Source organism: Staurois parvus, unplaced genomic scaffold (assembly GCF_062004578.1).
Source record: "Staurois parvus isolate SC_StPar_1 unplaced genomic scaffold, SC_StPar_1.0 ptg000421l, whole genome shotgun sequence".
NCBI lineage: Eukaryota > Metazoa > Chordata > Amphibia > Anura > Ranidae > Staurois > Staurois parvus.
The window spans coordinates 740,310-760,949 of NW_028318217.1; the positions used below are offsets into that span (position 1 = coordinate 740,310).

Sequence of the window (20,640 nt, forward strand, 5' to 3'; positions counted from 1 at the left end):
CACAAACTGATGACCCTATCCTCTGCTTTGCTGACCCCCTGTTCACTTCCCTGCTGACCTTCCAGTGTCTGCCCCCCTGACATTTTTTTTACTGAACCCTCACATCAGGCTTTTCCAACAGGTCAGAAAATCATCTGACAAAAGCATCCTTTCCTTTGCTTTTCTCTTGCAACTATCTTTCATGTTGGTTGAGTTGGAGGAAATACTGTGTCACGTACCTTGTTAGGGAGCCTGACGTGTAGAGGAAGGCCTCTCGTACAGCTCCAGCTCAGGGGCCACTGAAGGTGGAACAGCAACCACGAGAGCAAGGCGGGGTATGAGTGTCTGATCAGTCCAGTTGTCTGTGGAGGAATAGCTGATGACTCGCTGAATGGATGCTAGGAGCAGGGTGAAGGCAGACGTCATGGCAGAGCAGGCTGGCCCCAGGTGGCGCAGTAGAGAAGGCAAGTAGCAGACGAAGCTGGATGCAGGGTCAGATGGGCCAGGTCAGTAACAGGCGGGCAGGTCAAGAGAGAGGTCAGGTCACAGGTCAATGTCAGCAGCAGTGAGGCAGATACCGTAGGCAGAGACAGAGTCCAAGAAGCAAGCCGAGGTCAGTGCAGGCAACGTTCAAGCAAGGTCAGGATAAGCCGGGTCGATCAGAGGGATCATTAGAGGACCAGACACAGGAACACAGGGGGAGCTACAGATCACACAGGAATTCACTTGCACAGCTGCTGCACTGATATAGGCCAATAGGCGCCAGAATTAGCCAATGCGTATTGCCACCCGTATGTGTGAGCATATGCGCACACCTGCACACAACAGTACGAGCACCTGCAGGCCCGCGCCTGGGCATTAGTGTGTGGCTACGAGCCTCAGCTATGCCACAGCCAACATGTCCCTGACACACTGACCCATCTATTGCTAATCCAACAGTGAAGCCAACCCTTGCTGTAATTCACCAAAAAGAATGAATCTTCTTCAAAGCAGCATATGAAGAATGTGTCAGTCAGCAATGTATTAAAGGCTTCAGGTGGAATTCCAGACCAAGATAGGACTGACCGGGGAAACCCAAAACTTGTTTACCAATCTACACTATTATGATGAATGAGGAAACTAATAAAGGTTTAAATTCATGAACAGAAATTTGTGTTCTTTATAAATTAATGAGAGAGAGCGAGAGTGACCTGCTGAGTATCTTCTACACTGCTGGGATGGGAACGTTGACTGTACTCGTCCTCCTAGGCGCAGGTAAGTAGCTCCCCTAAAAGGCTGCACTGACCTAAGGGCTGCCCAACAAAAAGCTAAACAAAATGTGTTGTAAACTGGGGCGGTAATGAGTTTCCCATTATCATACCTACCCACATGGAAGAAAAATATATTTTAAATATATTTTAAAAATATTCTTCCCAAATATATTGACATATATTTAAAATACTACAATTTTGGTCATATTCAATATATTTCAATATATAAATATTATTATTATTATTTTTATTATTATACAGGATTTATGGCACCAACAGTTTGCTCAGCGCTTTACAATATAACAGAGACAATACAGCAACAATACAGTTCAATACAAGAGGGAATGGAGGACCTGATCCTTGGAGCTTACAATCTAGGAGGGAGGGGTTGGTGGTACAAAAGGTAGTAACTGTGGGGGATGGACTGGTTGGAAGAGTAGAAGATTCCATTATTAGCTGAGGGCAGGATAGGCTTCCCTGAAGAGAGAGGTTTTCAGAGATCGCCTAAAAGTGGGCAGAGTAGGCGATATATATATATATATATATATATATATATATATATATACTGCATGTTGAAATGCGTTAATTGTGTATTACAAAATATATGAAAAGTATTTTTTTTAAATATATTTTTCAGATTTTTTTTAACATATAAAAAAGTAATTTTAACATATATTTTACATATATTTGTAAATGCATTCCAAAAATGTAGATTAACTGTATTTGTAAAGATATACCTATTTGAAAATGTATTTTTTTAAAATATTTTCATATATTTTGCAATAAAAACGCATTTCAACATACAGTATATATATATATAATTTTAGTATTTCAAATATATGTCAATATATTTGGGAAGAATATTTTTAAAATATATATTTCTTCCATGTAGGTAGTGAGCCGTGACTAAACTTTCTTTGCTGATTTGAGGATTCCTGAGATCACTATAACTACGGAGGAGTGGAGTGATTTCAGATCAAATTATTTCACTGCAAAATTACTGTTTCTGCTTTTGGTGACATTTTGCTGAAGTGGGAAATTAGCCTATTAAGCTTCTTCGGTAATAGCTATAAAATAAGACAATCTACTCTTTTCTTTTATTTTTTTTAGAAGATTTGAATATTCCTGAGATCATTGTAACTGGAGATGAACGGAGTGATTTTAGTTAGATTTTAAACAATAAGAGACATCTGCTTAACTATATAGCCTCAGTCTATGGAATTGGTGCTAATAGTTTGTCACTTGTGTGGGTTAAAAAAAAATAAATAAAAAGACAGTAGTTGGAAGAGACATTTATGGTCTAGAAGCTGATCGGAGCTTCCAGTGGTAATATAATGAGAAACAAGAACATTCTGCTTGCATCTTGTGAGGTTCCAAAAAAAGACGCCTACCCATGTGGAAGAAAAATATATTTTAAATATATTTTTTAAATATTCTTCCGAAAAATATTGACATATATTTGAAATACTACAATTTTGGCCGTATTCAATATATTTCAAAAATATATTTCAGTTTGTGTATACGGTTTGTTAAACTGTGTTTTTTTTTAAATTTAAAAAATATAAACATTTTATAAAAATAAATTTTCAAATATATGTATTTGAAAATACAATAAATCTACATTTTTTGGAATGTGTTTATTTTTAAATATGGGTATTTATTAAATATTTTTAAATTTAATTTTAGGATACATTCTAAAATATATTAGTGTAGGCCAATATATTGTAAGTATATGTCACATTTATAATTTTGTTTCTGAGTATATTGGAAATATATTTCTCTTCCATGTGGGTATAGACCCAGTGAACCTTTTGCAGAGAATATTGTATCTTTGTCTCCAAAGAGACCTTTGCCTAATTCTGGTCAGGAAACCAAGCCTGTGTTCCTTACATGGGGTATGTTTGGCTGGTTACAGGTGGTAAAGAAAGTACGTAAAAAAAAAAAAAAAAAATATCGTATTTGTGAAGGTTTTCAGGAAGTTGAAGTTCTTTATCCAATAATTAAATATGAAACCTCAACTCCCTTTGAGATGACTCCTCCTTGGGCGCCTCTGCCACAAATGCGGTCTGTTTATTTAAATATACTTTCTCTTACAATATTATATTATGACTGTCTAGGGACATTCAAATGTCTTAAAGAAAACTGACTGTCTGGATGGACTGGGATCAGTGGTGATGTCTAGGATATATTTTAAGTGGAATATATGGTCTTCATTACTCTGATCTAGGTACCCACATCTCCAGAATTAGTCACGAATCTAGGTATGGTGAACCACACTTTTTAACCACTTGCCTACCGGGCACTTATACCCCCTTCCTGCCCAGGCCAGTTTTCAGCTTTCAGCACTGTGGCACTTTGAATGACAATTGCACGGTCATGCAACACTGTACCCATATGAAATTGTTTAAATTTTTTTATTTTACACAAATTGAGCTTTTGTTTTGTGGCAATCACCACTGTTTTTTTTTTAAATTTGTTAAACAAACAAAAAAATATGAAACATTTAAAAAAAATGTGTTTCTTAGCTTCTATTATAAAATTTTGCAAACAGGTCATTTCTGTTCTTCACTGATGTGTGCTGATGAGGCACTGGTGGGCACTGATGAGGAGGCACTATTGAGGCTGCACTGATGGCCACTGATAGGTGGCACTGATGGGCACTAATAGGCAGCACTGATAGACACTGATTGACATCACCGATGAACACTGATGGGATTGATAGGCAGCACTGATGGACACTGATTGACAGCACCGATGAACACTGATCAGCATTGATAGGCAGCACTGATGGCCACTGATTGGCAGCACCAATGAACACTGATCGGCATTGATAGGCAGCACTGATGGCCACTGATTGACAGCACCAATAAACACTGATCAGCATTGATAGGCAGCACTGATGGCCACTGATTGACAGCACCAATGAACACTGATCAGCATTGATAGGCAGCACTGATGGCCACTGATTGACAGCACCAATGGACACTGATCGGCAATGATAGGCAGCACTGATGGCCACTGATTGACAGCACCAATGGACACTGATTGGCATTGATAGGCAGCACTGATGGCCACTGATTGACAACACCAATGAACACTGATCGGCATTGATAGGCAGCACTGATGGCCACTGATTGACAGCAGCAATGAACACTGATCGGCATTGATAGGCAGCACTGATGGCCACTGATTGACAGCACCAATGGACACTGATCAGCATTGATAGGCAGCACTGATGGCCACTGATTGACAACACCAATGAACACTGATCGGCATTGATAGACAGCACTGATGGGCACTGTTGGGGCTGCACTGATCATCGGGACACTGATGATCAGTGCCCTGATTATCAGAGTAGATGTCCCCTTTCAAACTTGTCGGTTACCGCGTGACAGCGTGAGGAGAGGAAAAAGTTGAAATCCAGCAAGTGTGTTTACATCATAATCAGCTGTGATTGGACACTTGATCACGTGGTATAGGGCCGCTGTGATTGGCCCTTTACCTCATTCTGTGATCACAGACACAGCAATCACAAAGTGCACCAGGAGCATGCTGCTGCGGGCACCCGAGTGGAGTGGTACTGGGGGGGACCGTCAATGGACGTCCTCTCAGAGCTGGATGGCTCATTCAGCTATAGCGTGGTCGGCAAGTAGATAAAGTACCAAAACATGTCGCAATCCATACTATTTAGAAAATTCAAAGTTTTATTCATGCGTTACATAAAAAATATACACATTATAAAACATAAAAAATTTGTTACACCTTCTGGCTCATACTATGCGGCTGATTTACTAAAACTGGAGAGTGCAAAATCTGGTGATTCTGTGCACAGAAACCAATCAGCTTCCAGGTTTCAATGACAAAGCTTAATTGAATTAATTGAAGTTAGAAGCTGATTGGCTCCCATGCACAGCTGCAGCAGATTTTGCATTCCCCAGTTTTAGCAAATCAACCCCTATGCTGTAATAAAAGTATGCTTTTAAGGTGAAGGATTCGCTTGAACATTGTAACAATGGTTTGAGACAATATAAAATAGTCAGTTTAATACATGCAATGATTCCATATGTAGTGTGCACATATATTTGGTAGATAGACAATTTGATTGTTAGAAAAAAAGCAGTTTAACCTCCCTGGCGGTATGATTCTTTCCGTTTTTTTGTGCTGAAAGCGGTACATTTTTTTGCATGGAAATATGTAGTTTTTTATTGTAGGCTGTAATTTTTAGGAATAACTCACTGAAATCTGTCCGAACAAGAGTCTAGTAAACATCCCAGATATGATAAAATTTGAAACACGAAATCATAAATTATAATTTAATAAATAATCATAAAAAATAATAATATAATAATAATAAATTTAATTCAATAATATAATCAAACCAAAAACACTGAAATTTGAAATACAGAGGCAAATTCGCACATCGCTGAGCAAAGTTGCAAAATTGTTTTCAGTGTCTGATGAGGAATTTCCCCCACCAATCATTATCACTCAATTCTGCAAGTGGTTCTGATTTACTATCGCTGTTCTCTAGCCGGTCTAAAACCGCGTCTGACCTAAAGGGACACTTTTTGGACACCATGGACTTTTCTAAGTTTCCAGGCAGAAAGAACAATCAAAATGCAGGCAGGGCGCCGGACAAAGCAGTAGGGACAAAATATATGTGAAATGCATTGAAATAGCAATGACAGCAAAAATGACATTTTTTTAAAAATTCAAATTTCCCGCCCGTATGTCCCGACGTCACAGGGTCCGGAACACAGAAGCCGGATGCCGGCATCGGCCGGAGGAGATGGACGGGGACGCCGGAGGGGACACATCGCGGGAGCGAAGGACAAGGTAAGTGCTGCAGGGACCCCCAGAGAACGCCGCATGGTAAGCCCGAGTGTAGCTCGGGGGGGTTACCGCTCTTGGTATAGAAATTTTACCCCGAGCTACACTCGGGAAAACCGCTAAGGAGGTTAAACCCTTTTTGCTGCCAGAGCCAGTTTTGTGTCTTTGCACATCATTTTAAGCCCGAAGATGACTTTATATATATTTTATAAAAGCAGAGACTTTGGAAAATAAAATAGTGGCAGTCCAAATTTGTATGTCATGCAATATTGGCGCAACAGTTTAAGTAAAAAGTACATTAAGGGTCATTTTAGGCACACAAATGCAACATGTTTCAGAATTTTGGATAAAATATAAAAGATGAGGCTGTGCCAAGCAAAAAGATACTCAACATGTCAAGTCCTAAATTTGTGACTTAGACATGTGCGTTTCATGTCGATTCCTTTTTTTGGACGAACATTTTGTTTTCAGAGATTTGGATGTATCCGGATTTCCGAATCACAATTATAATGAATTGCAATGAATCCAAAAACAAGTTATAATTGTATTGTTTATTTTTTCTATATGTTATTTCATTTCTTCATTTTTTTAAATATTTTGAAAAAAAACATTACAACTCCAAAAACTCGCCGTGCCTCTTACTAAATACCTTCGATTGTCTACTTTCCAAAATGGTTCATTTGGGGATTTTTTGTACTGTCCTTGCATTGTAGGGCCTCAAGAAATGAGATTGGCTATCAGTACATCAGGATTGATACATTTTTAAATACACAGTGCCTTGAAAAAGTATTCATACCCCTTGAAATTTTCTACATTTTGTCATGTTACAACTCAAAACGTCAATGTATTTAATTGGGATTGGATGTGATAGACCAACACAAAGTGGCACATAATTGTGAAGTGGAAGGACAATTATAAATTGTTTTCAACATTTTTGACCAATTTAATCTGTGAAAAGTATAGCGGCATTTGTATTGAGCCCCCCGGAATCAATGCTTTATAGGACCCCCTTTCGCTGCAATTCCAGCTTCAAGTCTTTTTGGGGATGTCTTTCCCAACTTTGCACATCTAGAGAGGGACATTTCTGCCCATTTGTCTTTGCAGAATCTTCCAAGCTCTGTCAGATTGGATGGAGAGCGTCTGGGAACAGCAATTTTCAAGTCTGGCCACAGATTCTCCATTGGGTTTAGGTCTGGACTGTGACTGGGCCATTCTAACACATGAATATGCTTTGATCGGAACCATTCCATTGTAGCTCTGGCTGGATGTTTCGGGTCGTTGTCCTGCTAGAAGGAGAACCTCCGCCCCGGTCTCAAGTCTTTAGCAGACTCTAACAGGTTTTCTTCTAACATTGCTCTGTATTTGGCTCCATCCATCTTCCCATCAACTCTGACCCTGTCCCTGCTGAAGGAAAGCATCCCCACAACATGATGCTGCCACCACCATGTTTCACGGTGGGGATGATGTGTTCAGGGTGATGTGCAGTCTTTTGTACTACACATAGCGTTTTGCTGTAGGCCAAAAAGTTCAATTTTGGTCTCATCTGACCAGAGTCCCTTCTTCCACATGTTTGCTGTGTCCCCCACATGGCTTCTGGCAAACGAGACTTCTTATGGCTTTCTTCAAACAATGGCTTTCTTCTTGCCACTCTTCCATAAAGGCCAGATTTGTGAAGTGCACGACTAATAGTTGTCTTGTGGCATGACCGAGCAATTGCCAATTGAAGTAGCACTGTGCTGAATAGCAAACAATGTCCTGGTCATGAAGGGGATAAAACTTTCTGGAGGTCAAGTGGTAAGACGTACCTTTTTTTCAGATGTCTTCACATAATGCGCAGGATCCTCTTCTTCTTTAGGTCTTCTCCAGGTTTTACATAATGCAGATATGGCGATGTCTGCTTGCGTTTTGCATTGTGAATTATGGGAGCCGTGGTGACGCGCTTCATTCAGATGATCGTCTCAGTCTTCCAGATAATATGACCTGGGGGACATTAAAAAAAAATAATAAACTGGTTGGGTTTGATGTTGAACATACATGGCTGAAGTGTGTGTCATCAAAATCTCTCACACCAGAATCAGTCAGGAGGTAACATATCATTAAATACGGTTTCATTGTTTGTGTGGATTATTTAATTACATCATTATTTTATTGTGGAAGCTAAACAAATTCAACTCATTTTTTTTGTTTTATGTCAGTAGGCACAGCTCTTGGCTCAGAGTGCGGTTCCCCCTTAGTGTCCAATCGAATAGTTGGCGGTACAAATTCGTTGGATGGGAAGTGGCCTTGGCAGGTCGCTGTTATATGTAAAGAATCAACGGGAGAATATTTATGTGGGGGCTCCCTGATCTCATCAGAGTGGGTTCTGACGGCAGCTCAATGCATCCGCTAGTAAGTATAACATGCTACCTTCATAAACCAATTCTTCCATCAGGCACCAATCATTCTACTTTTGGAAAAATCTTTCTAAAGATCTGTCATGTACAAGAGAATTGATACAGTGTTCATTTTTTATGAAGTGTCCACTTTAAGACTGTCAGATGTGCATCGTTGATCCTCATTGATTGGTTTATGTGCCCCTGTGTGAGTGCTAATGGTGAGCCCCTCATTCAGCTATTGATTTCATATGTGTATTCACAACAGACAGACAGATAACAGGACAGATCAATAGATCGATAGACTTGTGTTCGTATTTTTCGCCCCCAAGTGCAATACTTTACATTTTTCAACAGTAAACCTCTTTACCATGTAGTTCCCCACTCCTTTTTTATTGAGGTCTTCTAGTAAAGTTTCTATATCTGTGAAGTCATTGCCCTGCTTAGCTTTGTATCGTCAGCAAACATTGAGCTCAAGCTATTTATACCAACCTCTATATCATTTATAAGTGAATTAAACAGAATTGGTCCCAAGACAGAGCCCTGAGGTACCCTATTTACCACTCCAGACCTGTCTGAGTACATGTTATTTATCATCATCCTTTCAACATGCCTTTGTAACCAGTTTTCTACCCATATACAGACCCTATGGTCTAAGCCTACAGACCTAAGTATGGAAATGAAGCATTTATGAGGAACTGTATAGAATGCTTTTGCAAAATCCACGTACGCCACATCCACAGGCCTTCCCTTATCTAGATGGTAGTTCACTTCCTCATAGAATGTTAACAGGTTGGTTTGGCAAGAGCGACTTTTCGTAAACCCATGCTGATTATTACTAGTTATACTATATTCATCAAGAAAGTCTTGGATAGTGTTGGGCTACATATTCGAGTCGAACCCAAGTTCATGGGCTGTTTGTGTGTTTGCTGAACACATGAACGGTATGGGCGTTCGGCGGGTTGCTTGCCTACCGCGCCCAACAATGCATTGATCCCTGCCAGTGCATTGCAATTAGTAAAGCAATACACCTGACCACAGGCAATGCTTTGGCCAATCACAGTATAGGTGTCAAGGTCCTACCTTTTTCCTGAGGTTATGTTACTCCATGTGCTGGCGTCCATCTTGGATTTTGCTGTGCATGATGGGAATCCTTTTATGCCTTCAGGTTTCTGTGGTCCATCCCCCAGAGGGGTGTGGCTGATGACATATAAGCCTGTGGTCCGCACATGCTCTTTGCACTTGTGTCTTGTGTCTTTATGTCGCTATTACTCTGTTCTGACTCTCGTGACTCTCCTGGTATCTGATTCGGCTTGTGACTCGACTATTCTTTGTATTCTCCTTTGATCTGACCCTCTGTTGCTGAACCCAGCTCGTGACCTGTGATTCTCGTCTGCTGTCCTGTACTGTTTTGTCCTGTTGTTGTTGACCCGGCCTGTCTGACTACTCTTTTGTCTCATCCACCAGCTACACGCCATTGGCGGTGGCCATTACCGCAGCTGAGGTGTCTCGGGGGCCGTGACCTGGTTCCTGGCTGCGTCAAGTCCATCCCCACCATCAGGGGCCCTGGTGAAGGGCAGCCAGGGACTTAGACTCCGCGCCCTGAGGGACTTCGGTCTGTGGGTGGTGGTTGTCGTCAGCCAGTGCGTTACATTGTTAGGCCTGCCTGTCCGTTCCTCAGCCCCTGCCCTGACAATAGGATGATGTTACAAGAGGGCAGGGTTCACCCCACCCCCTTGTGACCTCATGACAGTATTTAAGAACTGTCATTCTGGGCGCAGCTGTCAAACAGCAGGAGCCAGCGTCTATGTCTATGATGTAATTCTTTGTGTGGTCGATTTAATAAAAAATTTTAGTGCAGTGTCGGTCGTGCGGATCAATTTTTTCCATATAGATGCTCAACAGGTAAGCAACTGTGGATCATGCACCTTTCTAGTCGCTGGAATGGACTTATATTGGGGTAGTAGCACCTTTATTTTTCTTTTTGTCTCTTTATAGTGCAACTGTCATGAACCCACCTCCAGCCTGTGACTGGACAGTAAAGGAGAAGCAGAACAGTGATAGGCTCATCTCTTTCACACTCTGTCCTCCTATCATCATTCTCCATGGCAGTACATAGACTGATTGGTAGGCTCCTTGTGCTGCTTCTCCCTTCCTTAGTCTGAGCTCTGCTCTACAGGGACTGTAAGAGGCTGATACCAAGGGAGATTCAGGTGCTTACACTGATTGCATGTAAAACAATGTATGTGATGATGTATTAGTCAATACGGTCCTGAATTCATTTGTATCCTTTATATCTGAATTTATTAACATTTTAATTTTACTCATTTTTTTAACCCTTTTAGGTCTCACTTGTTTGCATTGCATTCCACTTCTGAGCTGTCAGCAGAGATTACAGTGACTTAACATCATAGATAGATACATAGAGAACAAATTATGAACAAGTTATATTTCATTCATTAGATTCTAAGGTTCGTTGATAGTAATGATGCCTTCTGCAGTAGATGGGTCCCCATTCATACATGTTCTGTGCTGTTTTCTTTCTGCAGTCCTATCCGGGAATCGAATTATAAAGTATATTTGGGCATGTACCAGCTGCTGGAGATCAGCTCCCATACAGTTATTGCCAATGTAAGCTCTATCATCGTCAATAGTCAATATACAGGCGCTGGAAACCCTGGGGACATCGCCCTGCTGCAGTTGGACACGCCTGTCACCTATACTAAGTACATCATGCCGATCTGTCTGCCATCTTCCACCACCACCTTCCCCTGTGGTATGGAGTGCTGGGTGACTGGCTGGGGTACAAGATCTTTTGGAGGTGAGTCTAAGAGATCATAAGGCCAACCTATTTAGATAGTTACATAGTTAGCCTGGTTGCAAAAAGACAAAAATCCATCCAGTTCAACCATTAAAAAATTTTAAAAAAGTTATAATCCTACACCCACAGTTGATCCAGAGGAAGGCAAAAAACCCAGCAAAGCATGATCCAATTTGCTCCTGCAGGGAAAACATTCCTTCCTGATCCCCCGAGAGGCAATCGGATATTCCCTGGATCAACTTTCCCTATAAATGTTATATCCAGTTATATTCTGTGTATCCAAGAAAGAATCCAGGACTTTCCTACAGCAATCCACTGAGCTGGCCACAACCAACTCTGGAGGGAGTCTATTCCACATTCTCACAGCTCTCACTGTGAAGAAACCTTTCCGTGTTTGGAGATTACATTTATTTTCCTCCAGACGTAAAGAGCGCCCCCTTGTCCTCTGTTATTTTCCATATTAAAAAGTCAGACGTGTCACTTACATCTAGTACATTATATTATTTAGGGATGGGTGATTCTGGAGGGAGTAGATTTGCAGGGAGGTTGTCGAATACTGTTTGAAATCCATGAAACTTCAACTTAATGTGTTACTAAACCCCAGACCCTGCATCCATGATATATGGTCTCCCCGGGTTCTGCATTCACTACATCTGGTCTCCCCGGACCCTGCATTCACTATATCCGCGCTCCCCGGACCCCGCATTCACTGTATCCGCTCTCCCCAGACCCCGCATTCACTATATCCACTCTCCCCGGACCCCGCATTCACTATATCCGCTCTCCCCGGACCCTGCATTCACTATATCCGCTCTCCCCGGACCCTGCATTCACTATATCCGCTCTCCCCGGACCCTGCATTCACTATATCCGCTCTCCCCGGACCCCGCATTCACTATATCCGCTCTCCCCGGACCCCGCATTCACTGTATCCGCTCTCCCCAGACCCTGCATTCACTATATCCGCTCTCCCCGGACCCTGCATTCACTATATCCGCTCTCCCCGGACCCTGCATTCACTATATCCGCTCTCCCCGGACCCTGCATTCACTATATCCGCTCTCCCCGGACCCTGCATTCACTATATCCGCTCTCTCCGGACCCCGCATTCACTATATCCGCTCTCCCCGGACCCCGCATTCACTATATCCGCTCTCCCCAGACCCCGCATTCACTATATCCGCTCTCCCCAGACCCCGCATTCACTATATCCGCTCTCCCCGAACCCCACATTCACTATATCCGCTCTCCCCGGACCCTGCATTCACTATATCTGGCCTCCCTGGACCCCGCATTCACTATATTTGGTCTCCTCGGACCCTGCATTCACTATATCTGGTCTCCCCGGACCCCAAATTCACTATATCCGCTCTCCTCGGACCCCGCATTCACTATATCCGCTCTTCCCGGACCCCGCATTCACTATGTCCGCTCTCCCCGGACCCCGCATTCCCTATATCTGCTCTCCCCGGACCCCGCATTCACTATATCCGTCTCCCCGGACCCCGCATTCACTATATCCGTCTCCCCGGACCCCGCATTCACTATATCCGTCTCCCCGGACCCCGCATTCACTATATCCGCTCTCCCCGGACCCCGCATTCACTATATCCGCTCTCCCTGGACCCTGCATTCACCATATCTGCTCTCATCAGCAGTTAGAACAGTCTTGTGACTTCTATCAGTGTCCAGCAGAGCAATGGTTAAAGCTTCTAGGAGGAGTTTTTTCTGCTCTAGGAGGATGCAGAACCCCTGACCTCTCTCTGGAGAGTGCTGATTGACCCTGTGCTGATCACATGCACTCTCCCAAGGAAAAAAAAAACCTCTCTAGCAATCCACACCAAACTGAGCATGTGCTGAGTGACTCTACACGATATATCTTATCAGGATAAGAGGGGGACACTGGAAGAAGGGGAGGATCAGAGAAGACAGGATAAAACAGAGTTTTTACACAATGGAAAGGAGTAACCCCTTAGGTCCCACAGTGAGTATAACAAGCATGTTTTACTGCATCTACAGACTGATTGTACTGATGTGGGTTTTGAAACACTTTAACAGAGAATTCTAAATGTCTAAGAAGCTCAGGGTGCGTGTGTGTGTGTGTGTGTGTGTGTGTGTGTGGGGGGGGATTAGTGTCGATTGAGCAAATCTTGATACTAAATTGTGGCCATATTCAAGTCTAATAGGCAAGTCATTGTCAAAAAAGGGCATGGGGAGCTGAGCACTGCCATGGGGGACATTTAACAAAACCAAAAAATAGATATTTTTTTAAATCAGTGCAGAGGGGAGAGGGGCCTTTGTAATGTGACTTGCAGCTTTAAGTGTGATATGGGAAAAAACACCAGTGCTTTCAATTACAAGCTTGGGAGATGGAATGAGCTTCATTTTGGGGTCAAGCATGAGCTCTACTCAAACCCAAGTAAAGTGAAAGAAAAATGAATCCTTCCTTTCTTCAATATTGCACTTCCTGGCCTCTGAACTGGGGGCATTTTGCTTACAAGGGTCAATAATGGGGGTTTTCCTATGGCCCAGCCCCTTCCCTATCAATGTCATCATTCCCAGCAGCAGGGCTGCTGTTAGAAATCCTGGGGCTCCATAGAGCCAACCTGACATGCCCCCCCAAAAACACAAAACAAAACACAGTTTACTATGCTTCAGTTATGAATGAACACAGTGAGTGATTGGTATCGATCACACAACGTGTTGATTCAGGAAAGGCCCAGTAAATGTGACATAATAATCAGTCCCTTCATCCACTCTCCATCCTGAAGGATCCTATTGTGTGCTGCAAGTGGGAAGGAGAAGAGGGAAGACGGCAGCATTGCGGAGATGGTGGCACACCGGAGGGCCTGGGCAGCAGGGGGAAACATATGGTGCACAAAAATTGATGGGTAAGGTGGGGGGGGATGTTAGTTACTGGAACTGATACTGGAACTGATCTCCTGTATGGCTCTCTCTGCAGCAGCTGAAACCAAAGGGAGAGAGAGGAAAAGAAGCCAGCTTTCAGCTGCTGCAGAATGCCATACAGGGGATCGATTCCAGTAACTGCCTCCCCGCTATGCTGATCACCCTCTCTTTGCCCACAACTAATTCACCCATGTGCCTGGGCCCCCCTGCTGGCCTGGGCCCCGTACAGGAGGATCGGTGGTGCCCCCCTATTCATGGCCCTGTCCAGCAGCCATTCGTTAGTTTGTAGTAGCGAGGCGTGAAGTAGATAGTGAGAGCTGACAGAATGTTCACAGCAGGGAAAGAAAGTTATTGTTATATTATAAAGTGCTGCTAAAAAGTGTTTTATATATATATACTCACTGGCCACAGTGTTAGGTCCACCTGTTCGATTGCTTAGTAACACAAATGGCTCATCAGCTAATCACATGGCATGCATTTAGGTATCTAGATGTGGTCAAGACGACTTGCCGAAGTTGAAACCGAGCATCAGAATGAGGAAGAAAGGGGATTTAAGTGGCTTTGAATGTGGCATGGTTGTTGGTGCCAAACAGGTTGGTCTGAGTATTTCAAAAACTGCTGATCTCCTGGGATTTTCACTCACGACCATATCTAGGGTTTACAGAGTATGGTCCAAAAAGAGAAAATATCCAGTGAGTGGCAGTCAGAGGAGAATGGGCAGACTGGTTCAGCTACGACATTCAGATGGTAGGATCAGAATTTGGCGTAAACAACATGAAAGCATGGATCCATCCTGCCTTGTATCAACAGTTCAGGCTGGTGGTGGTAGTGTCATGGTGTGGTGGATCCATCCTGCCTTGTATCAATGGGTCAGGCTGGTGGTGGTGGTGTCATGGTGTTGTGGATCTATCCTGCCTTGTATCAATGGGTCAGGCTGGTGGTGGTGGTGTCATGGTGTTGTGGATCTATCCTGCCTTGTATCAATGGGTCAGGCTGGTGGTGGTGGTGTCATGGTGTTGTGGATCTATCCTGCCTTGTATCAATGGTTCAGGCTGGTGGTGGTGGTGTCATGGTGTGGTGGATCCATCCTGCCTTGTATCAATGGTTCAGGCTGGTGGTGGTGGTGGTTTCATGGTGTGGTGGATCCATGCTGCCTTGTATCAATGGTTCAGGCTGGTGGTGGTGGTGTCATGGTGTGGGGGATCCATCCTGCCTTGTATCAATGGTTCAGGCTGGTGGTGGTGGTGTCATGGTGTGGGGGATCCATCCTGCCTTGTATCAATGGTTCAGGCTGGTGGTGGTGTCATGGTGTGGGGGAGATTTCCTTGGCACTAGCAAGGTGAACTTAAAAAAGTGGCTGGTGAGTGTATATTGGTGCTATACACATCATTGTATGTTGGATTAAAAAACTTGCTTTGTGTCCCTCCCCCAAACCTATTAAAGCTGATTGTATACTGTACATCAAGTCTGTACTCTGTTTCTGCCTTTTGTATTGTAAAATAATACAGTCTAATTTTGATTTATCAAAATATGCCTTGTCTTTCTCTTCTACACTTTGGCCCACTAAAATTGTTTACATAATGTGCTTCGTGCCTGTACAATATTTCTGGTTATTGTCTCTGAAATAATACGCTATAATTTTTATTCTACAGTACTAAATCTGGCCACTGTATTAGTATCACTATTGATGTAAGTGTCAGTCAGTTAGTGTATCTCCCAGCGAGGTTCTGTTAGCATCAGATTGTCTTCCACACTATCACTATCACAGTCCCACTATAACTCACCGATCACCACCATTACCAGTATAGTGTCATAGCTGTGTAAATTCCAGTATATATACCATAGTTACCATAGGACACCATAGCATAGCATACCATACCATACCATACCATACCATACCATACCATAGGACACTAACTTTCACACAAACCAATCAATATACACTTATATATACACTTATAGACATGTAACAGAATACATTTTTTGTTTTTTAATTTATGTAATAAAAAATCCAATGGTGATCAAATACCACAAAAAGAAAGCTCTATTTGTGTGAAAAAAGATATAAATTTCATGTGGGTACAGTGTTGCATGGCCATGCAATTGCCATTTAAAGTAGCACAGTGCTGAATAGCAAAACATACTGTGGGCATGGGTAAAACCAGAGGTGGACTGACCATTGGGGAACTCGGGCACTGCCCGAGGGCCCGGGGTCAGTAGGGGGACCCATGAGATGTCCCTGGTACCTTTCATAGGCTTTTTTGGGTGTGGTTTGAGTATGGGCAAGGACACAGGGGCCCCATGATCCCCTATTGCCCGGGGACCCCATGAGTTGTCAGTCCGCCCTTGGGTAAAACCTTCCACAGGTCAAGTGACTAATGAGACATCAGGGGTCTAAACGATATCTGATGTCTAACCTGTCCCCCATTAAAAGTAATGGGGTACATACCACATGGGGTGGGGGGGAACTGCCATTACTTGTGTGTGAAGAAAAGATCTGGCAGTTACAGCCAGCTTGTCAGATTAACACACATTCCCAATGGCTGCAACTGCTGGGAGTGTGCAACCCCCCCCCCCCCAAAGCCACAACATAGAATTTATATCTGTGGTCATAAACGGGTTGAAGCTCCAGGATAAACAAGTATTGTCTATGTCAGTGTTTCTCAACCTTTTTTCAGTCAAGGCACCCTTTAAAATGATGGACAGTCTTGAGGCCCCCCAGTTTTAAATGTGAAAACCTATTCTAATAGTTTTATATAACACAGCAACATCCACACATGTAGGACACCCAACATTGGACGTGATTTATTCTTCCAAATCAAATACACTTTTGCACCCTGGTACTGACTAGTATGCCAATGTTTCTCCTCTCCTTCAGTTTTTCTCCATCACTGAGCTAATGTGACCCCAGCACTGATGGAGAGGGGCGGGGGAGGGTCAACCTAGGATGCTGTGCAGGCAGCTGACATCCTCCTTATCAACTGATGATGTCATTGGTTGTCAGGACGCTGACAGCTAGAAGGTTGTAATGGCGCAAAATGAAAAACTGGCTTTGTGTAACTAAAAGGCCGGCTTGTTCCACCCGCTGGCTTGTATACAAGTTTTGGGCAATTTTTGGGCAATTTTTAGACATTTTGCCAAGACACCCCTGAAGAAACCTCAAGGCACCCCAGGGTTCCTGGGCACCCTGGTTAAGAAAGGCTGTTCTATGTACATTCTTCATGTGTTTTCTTCCTTAAATCTCGGCATTTATTTCTTCCGGATCTGTGCAGTAATCCAGTGTGAAACTTTACTTCGGTGCAGAAGCTTCCTGTAATAAAGACCGTTCACTACCACTATTTCTCCTGGTCTTGTCTCCGCCCCCTCTTGCAGGCAGCCTGTAGTGGGTGGGGCCTGCCAAGTCCCATCCCCCCACTGCTCTGCTCTGCACAGTCCAGCACAGTGATGATGTCACTGACACTTTCATTAGATTATATCTGGGTTTGCAAAGACATTTGGTACACAAGGTAGATTTAATGTATATCAGTTGTGGTGACTGAAGAATATATTTAAATTAATTTTTTGTTGTCCAGTTCAGCTTTAAGGCCAGGTTCACATATGCACAATCCGACATTGCTCATATGCTGCTGCATTTTTTTACGCATTATTGTGCGTTGCAGTAAAGCAGATCCTTCATTTGAATGGGCCGCCTACTGCATCTAAGAGCTTTTTTAAAATAGTGCCACACCAAAATGAATCGTACTAAACCCCCCCTCCCCCTTCAATCTATCATGAATGCTGCTGCCAGACTCATCCACCTTACCAACCGTTCCATGTCTGCCTTCCCTCTCTGCCAATCCCTCCACTGACTGCCGCTCACCCGACAAATTAAATTAAAGATACTAAAAACAACTTACAAAGCCATCCACAACTCGGCTCCCAGATACATTACCAACCTGGTCTCAGAATACCAACCAAATCACATTCTTCGTTCCTCCCACGACCTCCTGCTCCCTATAGTTCCCTTGTCACCTCCTCCCATGTCATCATCAGGACTTCTCCCAAACCTCTCCCATCCTATGGAATTTCCTAAAACAATCTGTCCGACTATCTCCTACTCTGTCCACTTTTGGGTGATCCTTGAAAACCTTTCTCTTCAGAGAAGCCTATCCTGCCCCCACCTAACAACTGTACATGTATTTTCTCCATCGTCTCATCCCCCTCAGTTATTACCTTTTGTATCACTTGACCCTCCCCTTTTAGATTGTAAGCTCTAATGATCAGGACCCTCTGATTCCTACTGTATTCATTTGTATTGCAGCTGTTTGTTTGCCCTCACAAAGCAAACTGTTGGCACTATATAAATCCTGTATTATAATAATAAATACTTTGTTACCCTGTGTTTTATCTTGTGATTTCTCCCACACTTTAGAGAGGTGTGATGGGGCACCCATGACATAGTAATGACACCACAGCTCATCTGCAAAAATGATTTACTTTTTTTTTGTGAGTGCTGAAGGAATCAGTGCAATTTACTATTATTATTATTATACAGGATTTACAGTATATAGCGCCGACAGTTTGCTCAGCACTTTACATTATGGTGGGAGACAATACATGAGACGGTACATTAACAATACAATTCAATACAAGAGGGATTTGAGGGCCCTGCTCCTTGGAGCTTACAATCTAGAATGCGTTCCTGCAATGCACAAGTGTGAAAGGAGCATAAACGTGATCAATTTATATATCTATCTATTACCTTGTAATCTTCTTCTTGTCTGTCTCATCTTGTTTCCAGGGAGTGCAGTTAAGAATGAGACCCTCCAGGAGGTCATGGTTCCCCTAATAGACCGCACAAAATGTCAATCATATTACAACGTAGGAAGTAACAACACCATCCAGTATGATCAGATTTGTGCCGGCTACAAGGATGGGTATAAGGACTCCTGCCAGGTGGGTGACACCAAGAGAATTCTAGTATGGCTCTCCCTTAGGTGTGGATTTCTTCACAGGAAGCAGAATAAATGCATGAAATCAGTTAAAGTGACACTAAACTCTAATTTTTTTTAATAAAAAAGAGGTTATACCAACAATATTGCACAGAAAGGTCACTTACATCAGCTTCTAGCAGGCCACACCGGTGCTGTTGGTTCTGCTCTAGATCAAACCAAAATGTTTTTTACTTGGAATAGATAGGAAAATGTTAGATACTCTGTCATTCACATGGAGGGGGGCAGTATCTGGAGACCCCTTATTTTTAAAGGGGGCTTTCAAATTCCGATAGGTCCACCGCCCACAGATCCCCACAGCCACCATGCCAGGGTTGTGAAGAAGTGGCCCTTGTCTTCATCAACATGGGGACAAGGTGCTTGCCAGAGAGTCACTCCTGGCAAAATACTTCTTCATGTTGAGGGCATGTGAGCCTGGTAAGGTTCAGGGAGGGAGGCAAACACTAGCCACCCCTTTCCTGGCCACCAAGGCTGTATGATTGGATAAGGGTCTGGTAAAATATGAAAGCAGGACCTTCATTGTCCATTTCTTTGATTGTTGTTCTGCTCAAGAGCAACATCCACCTGAAGAATCTTCATATTGAACCCCTGTGTCCCCCGCCATGTGCTGTGGTTCCATCTGCTAACCTGTTACTACAATGCCCTCTAGGGATGTAGAAGCTGTCTAGAGGAAGCATGAAGGGAGCATATGACCAATCATGGGACACCCCTGTGAGTATGATAGATATATAGAGGTCATTGCTCTGCAATCAGAAGAACAGACAGCAGAGTGGTTGAGAATAAATCTTCTGCTTTTGCTGGTCCTGTTTTTGACATTTGTTTTACTTGGCAACAGATTGCTTTAAGCAAATTTACTGAATGAAAATTGACTTGGGTACAACTTCTTAAAGTTCTTGTTCAGTGCCAATTTCATACCCAATTACCAAGTGCTCAGCTAGTTTGTGTGATTACACATTCAAGGAAAAGGCAAATGCTAAGCCTGAAACACTTTGCTGAATTATCCTGAACAGATAGATAATGTGCAACTGATGGTTATTAATGTCTTCCAGGGAGATGGAGGAGGACCTCTGGTGTGTAAGGTCCAAGGAGTATGGTACCAGGTTGGAATTGTGAGCTGGGGAAAAGGATGTGCATTTTCTAACTTCCCTGGGGTGTACACATTGGTGACAACCTACCAAGCCTGGATCAGCACCTACCTGAGCATAACATTTGAATATTTGTCAAATATCCCTAAACCAACGAGGACATGTGGAGGAAACCTCATCGACATGGGGTACATCACTTCCACAAGAAGCCCTGTCTATCCAAAAACCAGTGTACCTTTACCAGCAATGACATCTGAAGGTAGTGTCAATTTATCATCAAAAACAATTGGATGATGCATTGTATTAATTGTTCTAGACAACAGAGTGACCCCCTTCCCCCAGCCTTTCACATAATCACTGGATGATCCTGGTCTTAACTATTCTTTCTGCTGGCACTAATATAAT

At 43.0% G+C, this 20,640-nt stretch overlaps 1 protein-coding gene across 1 annotated transcript in view; it reads left to right on the forward strand.

Moving 5' to 3' along the window:
• Positions 1-1,139: 1,139 nt before the first annotated feature.
• The window catches only part of LOC149454680 (transmembrane protease serine 9-like), a 39,780-nt gene continuing 20,279 nt past the window's right edge, over positions 1,140-20,640 (forward strand). The window contains exons 1-5 of the mRNA XM_089687229.1: positions 1,140-1,233; positions 8,255-8,447; positions 10,981-11,252; positions 18,940-19,094; positions 20,200-20,494. Of these exons, the coding sequence (XP_089543355.1) occupies positions 1,149-1,233; positions 8,255-8,447; positions 10,981-11,252; positions 18,940-19,094; positions 20,200-20,494 (1,000 nt within the window). The 5' untranslated portion in view covers positions 1,140-1,148. The remainder of the gene's footprint in view (positions 1,234-8,254; positions 8,448-10,980; positions 11,253-18,939; positions 19,095-20,199; positions 20,495-20,640) is intronic.